The following is a 23,892-nucleotide window of genomic DNA, read 5'->3' on the forward strand; positions in this document are numbered from 1 at the left end:
CTATAGTTGGAGTCAAAGCACTGTGGGGTTATAACCTTAAAAGACGGCCAGACCCACTGGTGTAGAGCCAGCCACGTGCATTACCTGACCTTGCTGCCCGCCACGTATAAGCCCTTTGCTGTACACCACCCTTTGTGCACTCAGGCGTATCTGAGTGCCAGTCAGGGACAGCTGCATTCCGCTGGCAAGGACCCAAAGCCGGGAGGAGGGGGGCCGTGCTGGGGGACAGGCCCTGCATGTTCAGGTAGCTCCAACCCCTGCCAGCTGCCGGTGAAGCGGCGTATGTGCCTTTGCCAGGGACTCATCTGGCTTTGCAAACTGTTCCAACAAGAACGCAACTACAGAGCTAAAAAAAAAAAAAAGTCTCTCCATGGCTGCACATTGCTTACACCTGCTGCAACCACAGATGGATTGTCTCCCTTAAAACTATCCCCTCCCTCAAATAAACATCAGTACTGATGGGGAGAAATAATCCCCAAAGGGGCACGATCCTTCACCAAGGACATCATCTCTTAGTGCCCAACCAACATCATGGCCCCATCACACAGGGCACTGCACAGATACACAGTGAGAGACGGTTCCTGCTGTCTAGTAGCCAAGACAGCCAGAGAGGACCGTCATCTCCATTTGATGGGGGAAGGGGGGGTGCTGTGGCACTGAGCAGTCATGCCCAAGGTCATCCAGAGAGTCTGTGGCAGAGCTGGGGGTTGACTACAGGTCTCCTGAGCCTCTCACATAGCCTCTTCCCTTCCTCTCTGTGCGAAAGACAGCATGGAGTCCTCTGACCCCAAGGGGCCACAGAGGGGCCACAGGACCCCAAGGGGCCACAGGACCTCACACCTGTCTTGCCAGCCTCATGCTTGAGCCCTTTGCCGAGACTGCTACTTAGCAGAAGACACAGCCCTTATCGCCCCCGAGACGTAACCTGCCCTTTGACGTCGCTCTGCCTGGAGGGCGCCACGGTGCACTCCAGTTAAGGAGCTCATTAAAACAATCTGCAGCTCTTTGAGCACCAGAGACAGTTCAAGGGATGCTGGGGGACTCCCCCAGAGCAGTCACTTGAATCCCTCCTGTCATGCCCCCCTCCCCGGTTCCAAGCACTGGGCTCCGTCAGCTGCTAGGGTGGGGACAGGCTGGGTTGAGCCGGGGGAAGGTAGGTGATGTGCCCAGGACTGAGGAAGGGGTTTGTGCAGGGAGCACTGACTGGAGGTCTCCGGTGAGACAGAAAGGAGGAGGGGTGCTTGTGATGTGCCCCCGCCAGGGCCATGGGAGAAGGGGAAATCCCCTAGTTCCCTCAGGGGCTAGCACATGTCACCTCCCTCTCCGAGCCATGGAGCACGAGCAGTCAGCACTGCTGTTTGCGTATCTGCTTGGAGGGATCCAGTGCCAAGTGCCAACCAGAATTTGCCCCTATAACTATCACAGGAGTTTGATAAAAGACCGAGCTAGGCTTGGCTTCATTCCCTAGCCAGGGCCTTTGCGCTTTACTGGTAATACCAATAGTTTGCCCTTCTCGAGTGCCTCCTATCCAAAGGCCTTCCTTTGCAAATGGTTAAGTAAGCCTCACAACACCTGTGAGAGAGGGAAGCATTATCCCCATTTTACCGAAAGGGAAACTGAGGCAGGGAACAATGTAAAGGACTTGCCCAAAGTCACAGAGGAGGCTGGAGTAGAACCTAATTCCACTGACTCCCCGGCACAGGTGTTAAGGCCAGAAGGAACCATCATGACGATCTAGTCTGGCCTTCTACAGAACACAGGGCAGAGAATTCCCCCTGTGATTTAGCCACAAGAGCTTCCCGGCTCTTTGAGCTCTGGTCAAGTGAAAAATTCTTTCCTGAGCTACTCAATCAGACTCCATCCCCAAGAGGGGGATGAGCAGAGACAGCAAGAAGCTACAGCTCACCTACAGCTTTACAGAGGGTTTTAGCTAATGGAGCCACTCCATGTAGTGGTGGTGGGAGCGGGGAAGAGTCCGTTCTTTAATCTCTTTCTCTGCAGAAGATATTGAATTTAGATTAGACTTAATCTGCAGCCAGCCAGTGAGCTAGACCGTATGTGAAGCAGGCAGTCCAGGCCCAGCTGTAACACATACACAAAAAGGTTTCATGCTGACCTTTAAACTTTGTACGAGTCATGGAAAGATAAGAGCCTTTATCCTCTTAGCAGCAGCTTGCACATCCCCAGGCACTGCGAGGAGGCATGTGAGAAGATCCGGCTGGTGGTCATGTGCCTATACTGGCAGACTGCCCATTGCCCAGAACAGGTACCTACCCTGGCAGAGGATTTGTGAGAGAGCGGGATCTGCAAGCCAGCCGACAAAAGCCAACTGAGATCCAGCGGCTGGGTGTCGAAGCCAGACAAATTCCGACTGGAAATAAGGGGCAAGTTTTTTCCCAGGGAGGTGATTAACCATTGCAGCCACTGATCTAGGGACATGGCGGATTCTCTGTCACTTGGTGCCCAGACGTCTCTCTAAGTGATCCATTCTGTCTCAGCCAGAGGTGCAGGAATCATGGGGGGAGGGTCTCTGGCCGGTGCTAGGCAGGAGGTCATACAAGATGATCCCAACTGTCCCTTCTGGTCTTAATATCTATGCAACACATGAGGAGGCAAGGACTAGACACGGGGCTGAACCATAGGCGCCGACTTCTGCTCCTGCCGGTGGGTGCTCGACCCCTCTCTGCCCCCGCCCCCTCCCTGGAGGGGAAATCCCTCCCCTCCAGCCCCTTTCCCCAAAGTCTCCACCCCCTCCCTGCCCCTATTCCGACTCCTTCCCCAAATCCCCGCCCCGGCCCTGCCTCTTCCCTGCCTCCTTCCCTGAGTGCGCCACGATTCCGCTCCTCACACAAGTACAAGTGCCGAGCCTGGCACCGATGGGGGCTATAGAGAATTGGTGACATCGAAATCACCCCTCCTGCGCAGACTCAAAAACCAGGCAGACCCGAACTGCCAGGCCTGCCCCCTACTGTCCTGCTTCCCAGGGCCACCTTCTGCTGGTTGACACCTAGCCAGCCCAGGAAGGACAGTGCCTGGGTGCTAGGGGAGGGGCAGAGCTAGTTCTCAGAAGCAGGCAGGGGAGATCTACCCATTAATATGGACAGATTTGAAGAGGAAGCAGCCGTAGGCTGGGCAGGGATATAGAACTGGCCCAGTTACCCCTGGAAACCAGAACCATGGCTCCACCCACATCCCGGGCTCTCTGTTGGTAGCGTTGCCATACCAACCAGGCTGGGCGTGCCACCTGTGCCGGGTCAGGAACAGCTGTGCTTTTGGTGGGTCCCTCTGCAGCCAGAACTAGTGTTACTGCTCGGTGATAGGAAGGCTGGCCCATTCCTGCAGCCATGAACATCGTCCTTTCCAGGTAAGGCGGGCCGGGGTCCAGCTGCTTGGGGGTGTCCTTTCCCTTTGTCCCCCTCCCATGGAGCCTGCTGGGGAAGAAGCTTGCAGCGAGTGGCGGGAAGCTCCCCTGAGACACATAGGGGCATTACAGTGAGTGAGGACAGCTTGTCTGGGTGGACAGAGCAGCAGGCTGGGAGCGAATAGATCTGGGTTCTCGTCCCACCTGATGTAGCCGCTTAACGTGACCTCCGCTTTCCCCTCTGTGAAATAGGTGCAATGATACTGACCTAGCTTCACAGGGCAGGCTCAGTTCAGCCACATTTCTGAAATGCATCAAGGTCCCCTCCGAGATTTTGCTGTACACCCCAACAATGGGAAGGAGGAGCCTGGAGATTTAAAGGCACATAGTGGGAGGTGGCCATTAATTTCACTACAGCCCAAGGCATTCTCACAGGGAAAGCCTGTGTTGCAATCAGTGGGTGTGACTGTAGCTCATGTAGCCTGCAAAGCAAACTAGCTTCAATCTAGCTCGCTCCGGTACCTGTGAAGCTGCAGCAGCCCGGGCTTCAGCCCAGACTGTACAAACCCACCTGGAACCAAGGGTAATTACTTGTGCAGCCAGCCCACGGTGGCGCCTGAACTGACCCCAGCTTCATTGCTCTGGTATCCAAGTAGCTAGATGAACGTTAGCTCGGGTCCATCCATTCGAGCTGCAGTCTCTCCCCCGGCCCGATGCAGTGCACACAGACCCTTATGCACAGAGCACAGTAGAAGGTGGGGGGCGGTTTGCATGGCAAGGACCTGGAGAATGGGGATATTTTAGCACAGCGGCTGTTATCTAAGACGTTTGGGGAACCCTGGGAAATAAACGTGAACTATCTACAAAGCTCAGGAGCAGCCTGTAGCCGTGAAGTAGTCAATAGACTTGTAACTGGAAATGTTACTTGTGTTCTGGTGTCCCTGAGCTGACCTACGGGCCAAGGGCCACAGCTGTCTCTGCACAACTCACCACTTCGTATGCTCACCCCCGCAACCCACAATTGTCATGGTCACTCACCCTTACAAACGGTAAACGAGACCTATGCTCCTTCAATTAGCATCGTTTGGCTCTCCAGGCACAAGTGATGGTGTACTAACGAGGGAAGCCGGATGTCTGAAAACACGGCCCTAAGCATTTGCATCAAGCTCACGAGGGGCAATGAAGACGCAGCTTTGGCGAAGGGCTCTCACCTACAGCTGCAGATAGCAATCCTAAGGAGAAGTGGAGCAAGACAAACATCCTCTATATGTAGCCAATGTTTAAGAACTGTGTAAAGCAGCAGCAACTTCTGGAAACTTTGCATCTGCTGGAGCTGTTAGACTATGATAACAAACATACACTGAAGTGTATTGGAGCCAGATGTTTGACAGCAGGACTAAAGCCAAGATCCAGCCTATATGCCGGGGCTCAAGCAAGAGAACAGAAAACACTGGGTCCCTAGGGATTCCCAGGCTGCTGGAGGCAGGAGTCTGGCTGTAACTTACTTCCCCCTCCAGCACTACTGCCAAGGTGAGAGGATCTGGCAGAAAGCCTACTTCTCCCTTCCCCACCAGCACCCTGCTACCAGACCTGGCAGAGCCATGTGCCCCATGTGGTCCAGGGAGAGCTCAGGCCAGGCTGCAAAGTGCCCTATCACGGCGTCCCCAAAATCATACAGCTCTCAGCAGCTTGGAAGACTTCTGCTGAAGGCCACACCCAGTTAAGGTTTCACTATTAGGGACCTGTTCCTTTTTCCTAGCACATGTGAACGCAAAGGAGTGTGTTTCCAAGGCTTGAGTCACGTCAGGCAGCAGCTCCCAGGCCATGGCCCATCGCTAGCCACCCAAGCAGCCCTCTGCAGAATTAAAATGCGCAAACTAGCGCTCATCCACATCTTGGTTGTCACAATGCGTTTTGGATGAGAAATGGAAACAAAATTTTTCCACGAGACTTGTCATGTTGGTCAAAATATTCCAGTTCTGGACAAACAATCGGAACTGAAAACTTTGCAGGTTTTTGGAAAACTGAATAATTTTTGGTTTTCAGTTTTATTGAAAAACCTGAAACTCTTTAAGGGGAAATTTAGGGGGTGGGGGGAGGGCAAGAAAATGTTTCCAATTCTCCACAAAATTCATTGGCATTTTTCAGCCTGCTCTAGTGGGGAGTAGCAGACGGACAGAGTGGATGGATCCCTGAGTCTCTCTCTCTCTCACACACACTGTGGTTTGTGGAATGCAAACACTGGAGAATCTTGGGTGTACGTCTTACGGCATAGCCCACTTGGGAAGCATGGATGAGCAAGGGGTTATCGTGGAAGGAGAGCAAGGCAGAAGTTAGAGAGAAAAGGGTTGAGGAGGGCTAGGTCCCTCCTACCAATTCAAGGTGTTCCTCACAACATATCTAGTATTTCATCCAGTCCTATTTGGGCTTCCCACCAGTTCCCTGGTGGACCACCGCAGCTTGGGAGAACATCCAACTGTCAGGAAATATTTCCAGATATTCACCCTACATTTCTCCAACTTGATTCCATCATCTTTAGGTTTTAATAGGGACCCCCTTCCCTTTGGATTTTGAGGGCCTCGATGTATTTACACTAAATAATTCTGCTCCTTTTGTAGGCTGTTACATCTCTCCTTCTCAGCCAAACTATGCACCCTTAAACTCTTTCCATCTTTCCTCTTAAGTCAGTCCCTCTAGACCAGAGGTGGGCAAACTACGGCCCGGGGGACCCTCCTGCCTGGCATCTGAGCTCCTGGCCCGGGAGGCTCGCCCCCAGCCTCTCCCCTGCAGCCTCAGCTCACTACGCCGCTGGCGCAATGCTCTGGGCGGCAGGGCTGCGAGCTCCTGGGGCAGCGCAGCTGCAGAACCCACCCAGCCTGACCTGGTCTCTGTGCTGCGCGGTGGCGATGGCATGGCTGGCTCCAGCTGGGCGGTGCAGCTGTAGCGCCACCAGCCATCGGTGCTCCAGGCAGCACGGTAAGGGGGTAGGGATCGGGGAGGTTGGATAGAGGGCAGGGGAGTTCGGGGCGGTGGTCAGAGGGTCGGGGGGTGGATAGAGGTCGGAGCGGTCAGAGGGTGGGGAACAGGGGGATTGGATGGGGCAGGGTTCCTGGGGGGCAGTCAAGAATGAGAGGAGGGGTTGGCTGGGGCGGCGGGGGGCAGTCAGGGGCAGGGGTTCCTGGGGGGCAGTCAAGAATGAGAGGAGGGGTTGGCTGGGGCGGCGGGGGGCAGTCAGGGGCAGGGGTTCAGGGGACAGGGAGAAGGGGTGGTTGGATGGGGCAGGGGTCCCGGGGGGGGGTCATCAGGAATGAGATGGGGGGTTGGATGGGGCGGTGGGGGGCAGGGATTCCAGGGGCAGTCAGGGGACAGGGAGAGGGGTGTGTGCAGATGGGGCAGGGGTCCCGGGGGGGGGGGCTGTCAGGGAATGAGGGTGGGGGGCAGACAGGGGGTGGGGGCCAGGCCATGACCCCCTCCCCTAACCGGCCCTCCATACAATTTCCAAAACCCAATGCGGCCCTCAGGCCAAAAAGTTTGCCCGCCCCTGCTCTAGCCCCTGCTCATTTCACTGGCTGTGTCTTTGAACTCCCTCCAGTTTGTTGCTCTGGTCCTGTAAGGAGGAGCCCACAACTGAGTGCCGTAAAATCACGCTGCAAAGGTGACCGGCTACACCACACAGAAGAGACAGAAAGGCCAGGGGGCAGCACTATGTTTAGTGACGTTATTCATTGCAGCAAGCCTGGGAGGGGTGGGCATAGTCCCACCGTTGCCTAAAGCAGCAAACGCTCTCGAGAGCCAGCACTGTTTGCAAATGATTTATTTTCAACATGAGGTCGGGGGAAGGCACTTAACTACAGCTCTGAGCCTTGAGAAATGTAAGGCCCCCTGGTCTTTTGTGGCAATGAGTCAAGCTCACATGATGGAGACCAACAGGCTTCATTAGATGATGCACAGCTGCAGCACTCTTGGCAGAGCTGCTGGGAGAACTAGACACATAGGCAGACTGCAGCTGTATCTTTCCATTAATACCGCTCTTAAAAGAATTTAGGAAGGTCTTACACTGATAGCTTGGGGATTTGGGTTTCTAGATGGGATGAAGTGGCGCGGATTTGAAGTTTATGAAAGGAGCATTCAATAATCGGCTTAAGCCCACCAGTACCGTACAGGGCAATGCAGCTGGGAGATGTGTCAAGAACGACTGTGAGCGGAGCGGAGTTTAGCACGGCTCCCAATGGCTCAAGGGGAGGCTTGTTTTTAGCTAGCCTGGAACAGTTGCTGTCTATTGACCGTGAGGGTCTAGGTTCGAGTCTCAACGGTTGTACTATGCAGATCACATACTTGCCAGATGAGTCCATCCAGCCGCCCAATTTGGGGCTCAGCTGCCCCAAAGGGCAGCCACACAATGCCAAATATCAGACCCCTAAAAGCCAGGCTACACCAAGAGGCAATTCTTCAGCCACCCAGCCTCCTTTTCATGGGTGCATTTTTGTATCTCAAATAAGCTGCAGGTGCAAGTAGCAGCACTAGAGAGGCTACCTATCCTGCTAGCATGTCATCCCAGTGCTAAGACGTGCACCCAGACTATATCTGCAGGTGCAAAATCTGCAAAATTGGCACCTCCATGGTTTTAGGTGGGTACAAACTATACCAGCAAACAGGGAGACCTGGGTGAAAGTGTATCCCCCAAGTGAGGAAACTGTGCCATGAAATGGCGCTCCCCAAACCTTGCAATAGTTTAGTCAGGGCTGCTTTTAAGGGCAAGCAAATGGGGCGGTTGCCTCGGGTGCCAACTTCCACGGGGTTCGCCATAATGCTGTGCCTCTCAGACCTTTTTTCCCACCTCAGCTGATTGGCCACCAGGGTGGGCAGGTTGCTTATTTTTGAGGGGGGGGGGGGGGAGAAGAGGGTGATTTTTTTTTCCTCTTGGCCACTCAGGGCGGAAGGGGAAAATGGGGCACTGAAAACATTTCCCACCCTTGCCGGCAAAACTCCTAGCATGGGGCCTGGATTTAGCCGATCCACATTACTTTTGACAGTGCTGTGATGGACAATGGGCTGCTCTGTAATAATTTAGGACTCCTATATGTTTGTTTGACTGTGATTAGGGTGTGCTGCTGGATGAAAACCTGGGGTGCATTTAAGAGGCTGACTGCACATAGGCAGGAAAGATACAGTGGCTTCAGATAGCCACCCAGCGGCTGACACGTCGGAGAGAATGCAAGGGCCATTGGCTCCGTTGTCCTACTTCTGTCCACCAAAGAGAACCAAAAAGCCCAGGGATACAAGTCAGTCTCCTGAGGGAGGGGGCACTTGTCAGGGGGCTGTTCAGGGAACACCCACAGATACACACCAGGTTGCCTGAAGTGCTAGGCCATCCTGGGCTCCTCTCATAGGTTGGGCTTATTCAGACCCTTTTTCTCTTATGCTTTGCTTTATTCCTGCTCTTAAGATTAACCCTTCAGACTTTGGTCACTATGGACCTCTGCTCGTAGACTCCCGCAGGGAAGAACTGCAGCTGGTCCTGCTGAGAAAGCACGAGTGATCCACAGAGTGCTGTAGCCCGGGTCTTGGCCTCCAAGCGGGACAATCACGCGATTCCACCCCAGGAGAGAGAAAGGCATGAGGCCTGACACCTGAGGGGGGGGGGAATGCTCAGATGATACATCTACACAGCGATAAACCTATGGCACCACATCTCAGAGCCCAGCCCAGCGGATTCAGGCTTGCAGGGCCCGGGCTGCGGGACTAAAAACAGCAGCGTAGATGTCCGGGCTCAGGCTAGAGCCTGGGCTCTGAGACCCTCTCCCTTCATAGGCACTCAGACTGTGGGCTCCAGGGTCTACATAGCAGTTTTATAGCCCCGCAGCCGGAGCCCCACAAGGCTGAGTCAACTGACCCGGGCCAGCCACTACCATGGCACGGGTCTTTTATTGCAGCACAGACCGAGACCAGAGAGGAGACGGGCACAGCTAGCCCTGGAACTGTGACATAGTCCATTATGGAATCCCTTAAAACCATGCTTGCCCCTGTGCTGGAACACCTCAATCACCTATCCCATGAGACCCAGCACTGTCATGGGGAGGTCATTTTCAAAGCAAGAGAAGGCACTGTGGGATGGAGATAAGGAGACGGGATGAACTGACTCATTGGGAACCATTATGGACTGAAACAGCCAAACAGTACGGCCGGACAAAAAACCCAAATCTTGCTCCTACACATTACAACCAACTCTCACAACTGATACTTGTAAAATGTTTGGGACAACATTTGGGTCTAGTTGCAAGCTCAAGACATTCTGAACAGCAGCATCTGACACAGGGCCCGGATGTGACCTCCTACTGGGAAACTGCTCCAGCTGTTTCGAAGGCAGTCTCCACAAGTGGCCCAACATTTCAAGTTTACAGTTGTCACCGTAGGCTCTTGGGTAACAAACCCTTCAGCCTGATTTATTGAATTTCTGACTTGAGTTGTTCCTTTTGTGGTTGACCAACAATAGACACCTGAGACCCAAGAGAGAGAGAGAGAGAGTGTGTGTGTGTGTGTGTGTGAGTGTGTGTGTGCACATGCACTGAGCAGTCAGGTGCACAGTTCTCCAATCTGTGCATGCAAATGCCCCATTCCATACATACGAAGGTGGGGTTCTGATGCACCCACAAGAGAAATCCTGGAAAACTCTGGGCTCAAGTTTCTAAAGTCGGGTCATACCAGCATTGATGGTGAACTAACCCTACATGCGGCTCGTCTCTTCCCTACCCAGAGATAGCCAAGTGAGGATCATGGAGAACACAGTAGCCAACGCAGAGAAATATTTCGGCCAGTTCTGCACGCTGATGGCCTCCTACGCCAGGAAGACAGCCAAGCTGCGGGACAAGTCAGATCTCCTGGTGAAGCAGCTCATCGACTATGCGAACACCGAGAACCCTGAGCTGCGAAGCACCATGAAGAACTTTGCTGAGGAGCTGGCCAAAGTGCAGGACTACAGGCAGGCAGAGGTAAGGAGCTGCCTAGCCCCCACAACACTGACTATGCCAGGAGTGTGATCACAGCTAGGGAGGCACAGTCTGACCATAGTCATGGGACTTCACGTTGAGGGAGCAATGGACCTGTATGTGAGCAATACAGGAACCAGTAAATATTTCATTGTCTGTCGATATACTGTGCTAGTGTAACCCACACACCGTCTGGGTGTGGTGCTCTGTCCCATCTAGTGGCACCGAGACCACTTAGAGATTAAGGAGTCTGCTCTACAGCCTTAGCTAGAAGCCACGTGGCTTTTAGCTCATGCAGTAGAGCAGGGGTGGCCAACCTGAGCCTGAGAAGGAGCCAGAATTTACCAATGTACATTGCCAAAGAGCCACAGGAATACGTCAATGGCCTCCGGATCAGCTCGCCCCCTCCCCCCCCGGCTCCCAGCGCCTCCCACCCACCGATCAGCGCCTCCCCCTCCCAATCAGCTGTTTCATGGGGTGCAGGAGACACTGGGGGGGAGGAGCGAGGGCATAGCAGGCTCAGGGCAGGGGGCGGGAAGGGGTGGAGGGGGGCAGGGCCTGTGGCAGAGCCGGGGGTTGAACAGTGAGCACCCCCCCAGCACATTGGAAAGTTGGTGCCTGTAGCTCCAGCCCGGGAGTCGGTGCCTACACAAGGAGCCGCAGATTAACTTCTGAAGAGCTGCATGTTGCTCCGGAGCCACAGGTTGGCCCCTGCAGTAGAGGCTCACGCACTAAGCTGCAGAGGTCCCAGATTCGATCCTGCCCGCCGACAACCGGGGTCTGTCAGTGTTACACTAGCAACTAGTGTCCTGTCCTAGGATGGCCGGGCTCATTGCTGCTTTCCCTGTTCAGTGGCTGAGGGTGTTGATCTGTGCAGTCTTCCTGGTCCTTTCCAGCCTGGAAGGGAGGAACCAAGCTAAGAAGGAAGAACTTTAGGGGTGAATCTATTCCTTATCCAAGCTGACAAGCTCTGCGTCATCCCCCAATTTCTGCTTCTGAGGAGATTATGGGACATTCTTTGGTTACTATTTGGGGAGGATTCACCCTCTTCCATATCTCGCTGTGCCTTTTGCATTAGAGAAGTGGCAGTGGGTTAGAGGGCCTTTCGCCTCTCGGGTGTCTGGTTCGAATCCAGCTCCGGTCAGCAGCATTTTAGTGTTGCCATCTGATGGATGTTCAGGAGCCTGCACGGAACATGTCCATGGCTGCCAGCCCGGTTCCTGTTTTGAGGTCCCTGCTGTAATTGGCAGTGTCGACAGAGCAAGGACTGAATGATCTGGATCCCTTGAGGTGATGACAGAGCAGAGGGCAATTGCAGTGACATTGCTTGGTGGCTAGAAGCTATCAGCCAGCCCTGTTTGTACCGAGTACATTATATCCCCGCCGTACTGCATGTGTGATTTTCCCCTTTAGGTGGAGAGACTGGAAATGAAGGTTGTGGAGCCACTGAAACGGTACGGAGTCCAGCTCAAGCAGACACAGGTAAGTGCCATACCATGGTAACCCTGCCACATCCCGTAGCCAGCTGGCCGCGCCAGCCTTGTAACAAACGCACGTATCTCATCTCCTAGGCAGAGATCAAGAGGTTCAACAAAGTCCGAAACAATGAGATAAAGCAACTGGAGAAACTGGAGAGACTGCGGCAGAAGTCACCCTCAGACCGACACACACTCGTATCCTTTACGCCACGTTACAAAACCTGAGAGGCGCAGAGTTAGCACTTGGTTTGGCAGCCTGCAGCACTGGCTGATCAGTAACGCAGAGGTAGGAAGTCAGGGCTCAGCGGCTTATGTTTCATTGTGGTTTCTTCCGAACGTTCCACAGAATCTTTTGGTAACCGACCTGCGTCAGGAAACCACCCACCCCAGTAAGGGAAAACCCAGACTGTTGTAAACTAACCACAGGCTTCCCTGGGAACTAGCCGGAGCTCAGAGAAACGAGACGCATGCAATGGGATTGCGGGACAGGTGATGAGCCGCCAATTCCACCTCCCCCCAACCACTTCCTTATCAAGCTGCAGACGTGAAAGGGGAGATTTCACACGTGCTACATTTTGACACCAATCTGGTCACACGCATCTCAAATTCGTTCCCAGGCCCACATTCTGCACATAAATCTTGGGGGCTCAGCTGCTAACTAGTCTAAGTGCTTCCCCCCATATCAGCCCTCACTGAATGGTGTGTGAATGGGAAATAGGGTAATGTTCCTTTCCAAAATATCCCTCCTTCCCCCCCCCCAACCAGGGAAACGCACCTTATTATATTGTTTGCTGTAGCTATGTTGGTCCCAGGATATGAGAAAGGTAAGGCAGGTGAGGCAATACCTTTTATTGGACCAACTTCTGTTGGTGGAACAAGTGGAACAAGCTTTCCAGCTACACAGAGCTCTTTCCCAGGTCTGGAGAAGACAGCCAGAATGTCTCAACTAAACGCAAGGAGGGTCAGTTTGTAACCCGGATCTGAAGAACAGCTCTGTGCCAGCTCGAAGACTTGTCCCTGCTCCCGACAGAAGTTGTTGCAATAAAAGATATTACCTCACCCACCTTGTCTCTCTCATGTTATGTCAGACTTTCTGGGCGAGACACCTTTTCAAAGGGATCATCGCCACAGCTCAAGAGATTTCCTTCTGCCTGGCAGAAATATTTTAAACAAGTAACCCCTTCCGCAGCTTTTCCAAAGAAGGCAATTCTCAGCTGAAAGTCCCAAAGATCCTCAAGGGGGAAAGAAGTAACTGGATATCTTTGTGTAGGCCCAGCTTCTCTGGAAACAAAACACTGCATCCAGGGACTAGCATGGGCTCTCCCCAGAAGGGTTGGATGTCACTCTCTCTTGTAGATTCACAGCAGTACCATGCTGATTGGGGACCACACGGCCCCCCAGCTCAGCTTCCTACACGGGGCAACATAAAGGCTCACGCTCCCCTAGGGTCCTGTCTCCAAGAGGCCTGGTGCAAAAAGCACTCAGGTTTGTGCTCCTCATTTGCACACGCACAGAGTTGCTTGACACTTTTTGAATTTCAATGCCATTTTTCATGGGGGAGGGGGAGGCAGGGGGGAATCAAATTTCAGTGCAAAACCTGGCAGATTTTCAACTCTATTTTTCCATGAACGTTTGTGGGTTTTCCACCTGCTACAGAGGTAGCTGGAGGTTTGTGAGCTTCCCAAAAAACTCATTGAATTTTTTTTGGGGGGGGAGGGAGGGGGAGGACAGTAAAATTTTTTTTAAAAAAAGGTCATGATTTTGACTGGTTTCTCTACCAGCTCTGTAGGTGCTTTAAGGGCAAGAGCTCCTACAAAGCAGTTGTTTGCACTGACAGGTAGCCTCCCTCCACTGAGATCACCCCCTATGTGGCAATATTAGGGTGACCATATTTCCCAAAGGGAAAACAGGACACCGTGTGGGGCTAACCCAGGCTCCCTTCCCCCATCCCCCTGCTGTGAGGCTGGGGTTGCTGAAACCATGACTGTCCTCCCCCCCCCCCACAAGGCTTGGGTCCCTGGAACCCTGCCTGCCCCCCATGTAAGGCTGGGTTCGCTGGAACCCTGCCCCACCCCACAAGAGGCTGGGGTTGCAGGAACCTTACCTGCCCCTCTCCCCCGCAAGAGGCAGCTGCAGCCTTGGCTTGTTGCTCCCGCTCCCCGTGTGAACCCTGCCTCCTCCCCCCCCTCCACAAGGGGCTGGTATCTCCACTCACCCTCACCCCACAAATTCCCCCACACCCCACTTTTTTGACAAACGTGAGCATTTGTCCCATTTGCTCTTGCCAACTGATCCAATTGCCAAGAGTAAAAACAGGACAAATGCCCACTACTGCCAGAAAAGTTGGGACAGCCGGGACAGGGCTTAAAAAAGGGACTGTCCCGGCCAAAACGGGACATATGGGCACCTTAGGCAATAAGTTGTTGTGTTCCTTCCGGCCGGGCTGATACGCTGGTCCGACTGGCACTATTTCAAAGGCACAGGCAAAGCTCGGCCTCTGTTTTATAGGGTGAGTAATTGTCATGTTTGCCCCGGGGTGAAAATCCTCTTTCAGAAATGCAATCAGGGCAGTCAGTGTAAGAACACAAGATTCCTTCCTGCCCACAAGCATCTGACTAGAACTGCTCAGTTCAGATAGTTATTCTGGGCTCAGCTGCTCACACAGACACCAGCACAAGGATCAGTGTGTCTATAAACTCTCCCCGTCTCATCAGATTGTTCCTTGACTATTGCCGTCAGTCCCAGGTAAGCACAAATTCCTCTGGGCATAATATTTGTCCTGTGCCCAAGATCTAATTTCAAGCAATGGACAGTAAAAGATTGTCAGGATAAAGCACAGGTGAGTGCTAAAGAGACACGCTCGACCCAGGGCAGGACAGAACATTCTTAACCCCTCCCCCCATTGTGGTATTTATAACACAGCATGGTGTGCAGTCAAGACCCAATTCTTTCCAATAGCACCAGGAACTGGAATCCGGCTTTTTCTCCCATCCTGGGTTGTATTGTCGGTTTAAGCTGTAAGCACACTGGAGCAAGGACTCTCTCTTACTGGTCAAAAGTTCTCTGTGAAAACAGGTTTTTTGATGGAAAATTGGGTTTTCAGTTACACCACATTTTTGGTGAAGTGTCTGCTTTCTGCAGAAAATTTAGACTTTGTCAAAACAATCAAAAATGTTTTGGCTGAAAATTTTCAGGGTTTTTTTTTTTTTAAATGAAAAGTCAAAATTCTCCCTCCCCCATCAATATTGCAACCACCTCCCCTCTTCCCACATACATGCAGAGCCTAGCACAATGGCACCTGATCTCAGCTGGCGCTGCTAGTAGGGATTCATTTATCACGTGCCCTGTTTAGACCAGCGCCATTGACGTCAGTGGATTGACACCAGCGGGAGAGGAGAATTGGGCCTGAGGTCTCAGCAGGAATGCGCAGTGGACACATTAGCCCTGAGTTGCCCCTGTGTACTCAGAAGTGTGTGCAGCATGACCGTAAAGGGTTAACGTTTGGATGCATCGCCTGCTAGGGCTGGGTGGATGCTTACCCTACAGTTTTGTATTCAAAGGAGAAAAAAAGAATGACTGAGCACCACAAAGCGTTGAAATCCACCCACCCTGCCAGCCAGCTTTTTCCCTACCTGAGATCCCCCCACTAATGCAGGCTTTATTTCACCTCCCAGCTGCTTTTCTTATCAACACACTGATGCGCCATGCTCCGCTGGTCCAGATTTTACGCCACATGTTTAGTACCTGAAATAGCCCTGGCATAAGTCTCATCCATTTTCCTGTAATGACATTCAGCGCTGATGGATTCGCTCCTTTCCTCCTCTCTCTCTAGCTGCAGGAGGGATGTCGTGCAAGCTAGAGAATCTTTTGTACTGGAAGGGAAAATCATGGTAGGGCTCCCTGAGGGTGTCTGCCACCATGGAGATGCATCTCACCCCCCTCAACATGCCCACAAGAAACTTCCTTCTGACTGCATATTCTGCACTTTCCAGCCACCTCCCTCGCCTAGAGGAACCACCACTGGGTAGTTTATAACACTTAGTTCTCACATAGGGCTTTTCCACTGTAGATCTCAAAGTACTTTACCAAAGAAAGTCAGTCTCATTATCCCCATTTTACAAGCTGAAACAACTCAGGGAAACTGAGGCACAAAGAAGGGGGGAAGTGACTTGATCAAGATCACACAGCAAGTCAGTGGCAGACCAGGAAGAGAACCCAGGTGTCCTGACACTCAGTCTCCAGCTTTAGCAACTAACGCAGCATTCAGAAGGAAGATGTAACCTATCCTAGGAATAGAAAAGGAAGACCTGACTTGTGATGCCCTGACCCCTCCACAGACATTGCCGGTTCAGGACCCAATAGCACCCCATAAGAAGCTTTAAGAAACATACGAACTAGAAGCAACCCTGCTGCTGTAAGAGCAAATATTCTCTGCATTGTACTTCTGTAGCTTAATTTACGTTGACTAAGGATACACGCAGGAGGCCAGGTGTCAGCTCCTTACAAGCAGAATTCAAGGCTTACTCAGCAGGTGGGCTTATGAATGTGCAAGAACAAACTGGGCTCCACATTCGCCCCTGGCACCTATCTGGTCATGTGCATGTGCAAAGGTGTCAACTCGGGTGCCTGGGTGTGGTCAGTGCACACACAAAACAGGTCTCTGCTTTTTAAAATTCAGGCCCTATGACTATCTGCACCTTCTGTTTGTTCCCCATCTGAAGAGGGAAACGACTGCAAAGTCATATACAGAGAATTAGGGGGAAATCATAGGCAGACGAGGAATAAGCAGTAGGAGCAGATGAACTCTTAGAAAACTAAGATCCTACGGTCACGTTAAACCCCTGGCTGATAAAAATCACAGGGAGGGGACACGTACAGAACATATATGCCATATAGGCTGAATTGGTTCTCAAGGAAAAGGGCCAAGTAAACCCCAGCTGTCACTCTGCCAATTTCAGTGGAGCTCCCTAGGGATGAATTTGGCCTAGATCTCGCAAAGGTTTTCATAGGGCTTTACGCTAATGAAACTATAACCACAATAAGGCACGTTGGGCCATGGGTCTGTTCCCCCATGAAGCATGCATGCCCTACTGCCCTCTGCTGGATAATGTCAGGCCTGTTAAAAAGCACACACATATATCACCATCAAGTGGTGAAACAGAACAGGGATCTAAGCAGGTGTATACATCAGAGAGAGATCACGTCAGCCCCAGTGTGGCTACAGCCCCAGGAGACAGACACTGGGTGAGTTTCAAAAGAAACCATTTACCTGATCGTGCAATGGGAACCTAAAAGGTTTCCTCTTCTGCACCCCGTGCTCAACCAAAGCAAGCCAGCGTCAGACCCAGGGGCGTTTGGATTCTGTGATGGATGCAGGATCGGGCCCTTGAACACAATATTGGACCGAGGCATTTACACGGCAGTAAGGCGAACACTTCCTTTCTAAGGTTGCTCATTGTAAGCCCAAACATTGCTCCACAAGCATTAATCCCAGGGCTGCTTTATAACGAGGGTTTACCACGGCACGGTCATTCCCCCAACCACCTCCACACTGGGACAGGGAGGCTTATGGATTTGACGGATGGGGGAGCTTGCACAGTAACCATGTCTGGGTCTCATTGCTGGTCCCGGTGCTGCAGTTCCTCTGGCCTGTCTACCCACCTTAAGGCTCTAATGCTCCCCATTACCAGAGTATCTGAGCACTTCACAATCTTGAATGTATTTATCCTCACAACCCCCTGGGAGATAGGGCGGTTGTCCCCACTGTACAGATGGGGAACTGAGGCACAGAGAAGATAGAGGATGTGCCCAAGGTCTCAGGAAGTCTGTGGCACAGCAGGGAAGTGCACCCTGGTTTCCAGGATCTAGGCTTGTGCCCTAACCGCTGGACCATGCTTCCTCTCTGAAGGCCCAGTCTTGTAATTCTATACTCTGCTCCCACCGAGCTGCCTTTGCTCCCCGACGCCCATGCAGTTAACCCCTTCTGGAGCTGAAGGAACAGCGTAGGCACCATATGATGCTGTGCTTCCCTTGGGATTTTTCTCAGGCTGAGTCAAATGTGCACAAAGCCTCAGTAGACGCCAGCCGCACCACCCAGCAGCTCGAGGAAACCATCGACGAGTTCCAGAAACAGAAACTGAAAGACATCCAGGTAAAGTGTGCTGTGAAGGGTTCAGAAAAGAGCTACAAGAAAAATTCAAGGTCTGAGAAACCTGCCCGACAGTGAAAGACTAAATCTATGTAGCTTCTCAAAGAGAAGGTTCAGAGCAGACAGAGCAAACAGACAAAGGCATAGCAAGATCTTGTGACTACAAGTTGACGTTAGGTAAATTCAAACTAGAAATAAGTTGCATGTTTTTTCTAAACTCTGAGGGTAATTTTAACCATTGGAACACATCAGCTAGGAATGTGGTCAACTCTCCATCCCTTGAAGCCTTTAAATCAAGACTGGACATTTCTTTCTGAAAGATTTGCTCTAGCTCAGACAGAAGTGCTGGCTTTGGCGCAGGAATCTCTGGGTGAGGTTCTCTGGCCTGCGTTACAGGAGGTCAGACTAGAAGATGATCACAATGGTCCCTTGTCTTAAAAATCCCTATGTCCCCCCAGGTCTCAGCTGGCTCTGTTTGATCTGGGGAATAAAGGCTTTTAGGAGCAGCTTTGACGGTACAGCGACCTCACTTTGGAGTTGGGGTTCATTCCTCCTCATTTCCCCACCCGTTTCCTTTCTAGTCTCTCACTGCAGCCACCATCCATAAGGTCAAAGCAGAGCAAATGGAACTGCCTCCAGAGCCCCATGATGCCACTCCTTAACTGGCCAAAGGGGGCGCCCTTAAGTGCCGTCAATGCTGGGGAAGAGGGCAGGTACTTGGTGCTTTCAGTACATGACTCGTCTTTCAAGGGGTTTTGATAATTAGGAGCAGGAAAGGGCTGACCCGTGTTACACCCCACCCCCACATTCCTTTCTTGCAGAAGATTTTCTCGGACTTTGTCACCATCGAGATGGTTTTCCACGCCAAGGCTCTCGAGGTCTATTCCAGCGCCTTCCAGAACCTGGACAATTATGACTTCGAAAGAGATATGGAGGTACGCGGGTTGGAAACGCACCCTTCTATTAGAACACTTGTACAGCCAGCTCGATCGGCAGAGCTTAAAACATGTTGCCAACAGGAAAGGAATCCCTAATACCTCTTAGAAGTAGGTATCATCATCCCCAATATACAGATGGGGAAACTGAGGCACACGGCAATGACATGACTTGTGACCTTGGATGTTAAGTCTGTGGAAGAGAACCCAGGAGTCCTGAGTCCCAGCCCCAGTTTTGGCCACTGGATCAAGACTCACTAGATCAGATGTAACCTCCCCCCACCCGCCCAGCCGAAGTACAGCACATCACTCATGTGCATGTGTTATTCACAAGGAGATACGGTTTTAATGAGCAATTTGTATTTCTGAGGCACCTGTAATTTTCCATCACACGGGATCATCTCAGATAAAAAAGCCTCATCGAGTCCATCCCTCTACAAGAAGATACACCCCACATTAACCCAGTACAATGCCAGCTCTGCATGTGTATTGTTCAAGCACTTGCACACTTCTGGCCTAACCCAGGGGATGCTTAGTGGCCGATTATGTCCAGCCTGTAAGCGGGCGCGCAGGGCACAAGGCACCTTCCCCTTCATGCGGGCATCATGCACAGATGCAGCAAGGACTATGAAGGAGCCAGGGTCCTGGTCCGACCCCAGCCAGCAATGGAGGGAAGAGCCCACAGCTTCTTAAGGGCTAGTGGCAAGTGCCCACCCCCGATGCAAGCCAATGCCTTTGGTTTGATTAAATCAAGCTGAGTTTGCCAACTCTCTCTCCCAGCTGTTTTGCATCTGCTCCTGATTTAGCCCTGTGTGCTAGTTATACCTAGAGCAGCTAGGGAAGTCCCAGAAACCGAGCTCACACAGTTCCCTTGGCTAGCTTGCGTTTATTCACTGCACTATTACGCGGGAGACACCCGCGCGCACGCCAGGGCTTCGTCTACAGCTGGCATTGACCCTCACCATTGGTGTGTCGCCTGGCTAGGATTTCAGAGCGAAGATCCACATTGCTTCTGGAAATTACGATGCCAGGCCAATGAGCGCCACACACCCTTCCTCCACCCTGCCATGGTCCGCCAACAGCCAGGTGAGAGAGACGCAGCAACACGGTCGTGTCCTATTAGGATTTTGGCCTTGGATTAGAGCCCGAGGCCGCCCCCCCATCCCAGTGCTCAAAGAAAGTAAATTCAAACCACTCGGGGGGGGGGGGGGGGGAGAAATGACCCCTGAAGAGGAGAGCGGCTGTCACCACTTCCAAAGCTGAGCTCATGGAGATTGAAGGGGGCCAAAGTGCCACCCACTTACTCCCAGACTAACATTGGAGTCATTGCTGATTGGCTGTTTTCTCTAGGTGTCTCCCTCCCTCGCAGTCTCTTCCCTCCTTCCCTGTACCCCTACTCCTTCCCTTTTCTTTCCATTTAGCTGAGCCCCTCCTAGCTCAGACTCTAGCACCAGAAGGAACCATCATGACCATCTAGTCTGGCCTCCTGCGCATCGCAGGCCACAGAACCTAACACCTCCCTCCCACTTCTATGGTAGCCCCTAACCTCTGGCTGAGTTACTGAAAGTCCTCAAATCTTGGTTTAAAGACATCAAGTTACAGAGAATCCACCATTTCCTCTAGTTTAAACCTGCAAGTGACCCCTGCCCCAAGCTTCAGAGGAAGGCAAAAAACCTAGGATGTCTGCCAATGTGACCTAGGGGGAGATTCCTTCCCAATTATGGCAATCTGTTAGACCTTGAACATGTGAGCAAGACCCACCAGCCAGACACCTACGAAAGAATTCTCTGTAGTAACTCAGAGCCCTCCCCATCTAGTGTCCCATCTCCAGCTGTTGGAAATACTTGATGATAGCAGTCATGGATGGGCCACGTGCCATTGTAGGCAATTGCAACATAAACTTATCAAGGTCAGTCTTAAAACAGGTTAGTTTTTTTGCCCCCGCGACCTCTTTGGAAGGTTGTTCCACAACTTCACTCCTCTGATGCTTAGAAACCTTTGTCTAATTTCAAGCCTACATTTATTGATGACCCGTTTATATCCATTTGTTCTTGTGCCAACATTGGCCCTTAACTTAAACAACTCCTCTCCCTCCCTGGTGTTTATCCCTTGGATGTATTTGTAGACAGCAGTCAGATCTCCTCTCAGCTTTTCTTTTGTTAGGCTAAATAAACCAAGCTTCTTAAGTCTCCTCTCATAAGGCAGGTTCCCCATTCCTCTGATCATCCTAGTAGCCCTTCTCTGTTACTCCTCCCCTCCCCCCAAAAATAATCGTGGCATTAACGTGACATTTGTCATTACATTGCTCACTGTACTTGTGTGTTCTACCCCTTCCCCCAACCTCTGTCTGTCTTGTCTCTCTAGTTTGTCAGCTCTTCTGGCAGGGAACTTCTCCTGTTCTGTGTTTGGGCAGCACCTAGCACAATGGGGCCTGTTCTTGGTTGGTCCTTGGGCACTACGGCAGTAAACATGGTTAATAACAACAGTGTACCCAGTTATGGAGTATTTGGCCCAAGGAGCCCAGCTGAACAGTATTTGGGGAACTGGCATAAATTAGGCTCCTTTTAGAACCAATTTTGAAAGTTACAAATAAGGAGGAAGGACATTAAACAGCTCCTGCCTTGTTTACCAAAATATAAACCATCTGCTATTAAAAAGCACCAAGACAAGCATCTTGGCATATGACGATCAGGAAATGTCACACAGTGAAAAAGGTCCAGGAAATGTAAACAAATACTTAACATATACATGCTTAGAAAATATTATTTTGTAGCAAAACCATGAGCAACTAAGAACTTCACGGGGGTCACTGAGCTGTGGAGACATTTGGGGTTCTTTTATCTAGCTAAACCCCAAACTTGTCCAAGTTCACCCCAGCCCATTTGACACAGCTCTAGCTATGATCAGAGATCAGCCTGCTCATGATAGTTTGAATCACAGTTTTTCTTGAATGGGAAACATTTATTAAGACAAAAACAGATTCCTACACAGCTCAAGTTCCAGCATGGATTGCTTTTGTTTACCAGGGCCTACACCCTGGCTAGAAGTCTGTGCAGCACAGAGTCAGATAACGGCTGGATCATGTAACTAAGTAAATATAGCACTGTAGGCCCAAGTATCAATGTTCACATTCAGATCTAAGTTTCCCCAAAGTCTGAGGGGTGTTTTAGATCTGGGGTTTTTGCTTAGGTCCCCTCTTACTGGTAGCCTGAGAGTCAGATTTCAGGCTCACTGGTGCAATTCTGGAGTAACCTCACTAAAGGAAACCTATAGCAGAATAGAGGAGATCAGAGATCAAAATGGTAGGCTGCATAATGGCTTTCTACATCTTCATTTCTAGAGCGTTCGGAGCACTCTACAGAGGCAAGAAGACAGTGAAGAAGACTCTGAAGAGAACATAGTGCAGGATTTCAGCAATCCAGAATATGCCCAGATTAGGCGGTAATTGGACAGTGGGATTAACCAGCCACACTCATGAGAGCTGGATGTATTTATTCCTAATTCCACTGTATCTACCCTTACTGAACCTTAGATTTTCCATGAATGCAAGGAACTCCCAATGAGGTTCTTAAGCCATTTGGAGCCTATGTAAATGCATTGTTCCCAAGTATTGAGGTGGCTCTAATTCGGAGACTGATTCTTAGTACTAGAGGGGAACCAAAAGGCTTATTTGCAAGTTGAACATCCTCTGGGAAAGCATGCGGGGTGGACTGTCTGTTGGCATGACTCTGTGTTATTACAAACCAGCAACAGACCTCAGGTTACATGACATCGTGCATGTACATCATGCACTGAACGAGTGAGTTCCATATGAACAAACAAAACTCGCTGGCTGAAGTTTGGGAAAGCAAACTTGTACCCAACTCCCAGGAACAGTATCCTCTGGGGGATGCATCTCCCACAACTGGGTGGGATTTCTGAAGAAACAAAACCCTTATCGATCTACTCAAAATAGCCACTTTAAAGGCAGGTATGAATCTCTCACCAATCAGATGAGTAAGAATCACAGCTCACTTCCAACTAATGTATGTCGTCTTCTTTACAGAGTTCTGTCTATAAGTCTTTCCAATGGGCACACCCCAGTAGCATGCAGGAGACCAATGTTACACTGTAGGATATTGACGATGTCAGAAGTATAATTTCATTTTCCCACTACTTTAATTTTACCTATTGATTAATTAAGAGTGTAAATATGGTTAGCTCAGAGGGCGTTACCATGTAGTTGTCAGTCATTCGCTCTTTGCCGCAATTGGCTATTTCCATGTGACATAATAAACAGTCGTTTTATTTGTGCCCTCATTTATTTTAGTGTGGGTGAAAGGTACCAGATTGCTGGCCCTGGAGAATGAAGGCCTCTGGGTATCTCCAAGGCACTACAGCTTGGGCAGCATCAGGGCAAGTTTTTCCTCATGTGCCCACCAGCATTCTCCAGCCCTGAGTCCTGTCTCAATGGCCTAGTCAGTCCTTGGCCTCTCTCCTGTGACTGCTAGCTAGGGGGTCAATTACTGCCCATTGTTGGGGTGTTTTTTCTGACAAGGGCCTCTGTCAACTAGGAACTGGACTGAGACCATCACCACCACCACCCTAGGTGCTGTACTGACATTTAATTCAATGCATGCTTTCTTTACTGTTTGCCCCAAACTAAACTGATATAATCCTAAAAACAACTACCACCCCCACCTCAGGAGACTGAGAATCTAGTAGTCAACTCAGGCGATTGAGAGATTTGAGAAAGCAGAGAAAAGCGTCACAAGGACCCAGGGCCAGTGCTACCATTAAGGCAAACTAGGCGGCTGCCTAGGGCCCCAAGATTTGGGGGCGCCAAAAAGCGGTGCCCCCAATTCCCCCCCCCACAGCCGTGCGGCAGCTCCCCACCCCAGCTCACCTCTGCTCCGACTCCTCCCAGAGCACGCAGCCCCCGCTCTAATTCTCCTCCCCTCCCAGGCTTGTGGTGCCAAACAGCTGATTGGCACCGCAAGCCTGG

The 23,892-nt window shown here is 51.3% G+C and overlaps 1 protein-coding gene across 1 annotated transcript; it reads left to right on the forward strand.

Annotated features, from left to right (window-relative positions):
• The first annotated feature begins 3,204 nt into the window (after positions 1-3,204).
• Positions 3,205-23,206, forward strand: CIBAR2 (CBY1 interacting BAR domain containing 2). Its single transcript, XM_005292255.5, has 9 exons — positions 3,205-3,364; positions 10,116-10,350; positions 11,761-11,829; positions 11,919-12,020; positions 14,565-14,570; positions 17,872-17,976; positions 18,795-18,908; positions 19,893-19,994; positions 22,249-23,206. The coding sequence occupies exons 1-9, from the start codon at positions 3,345-3,347 to the stop codon at positions 22,351-22,353; spliced, it is 858 nt and encodes a 285-aa protein (XP_005292312.1). The 5' UTR covers positions 3,205-3,344; the 3' UTR covers positions 22,354-23,206.
• The last annotated feature ends 686 nt before the right edge of the window (positions 23,207-23,892 follow it).

Source organism: Chrysemys picta, chromosome 14, assembly GCF_011386835.1.
Source record: "Chrysemys picta bellii isolate R12L10 chromosome 14, ASM1138683v2, whole genome shotgun sequence".
Lineage (NCBI taxonomy): Eukaryota > Metazoa > Chordata > Testudines > Emydidae > Chrysemys > Chrysemys picta.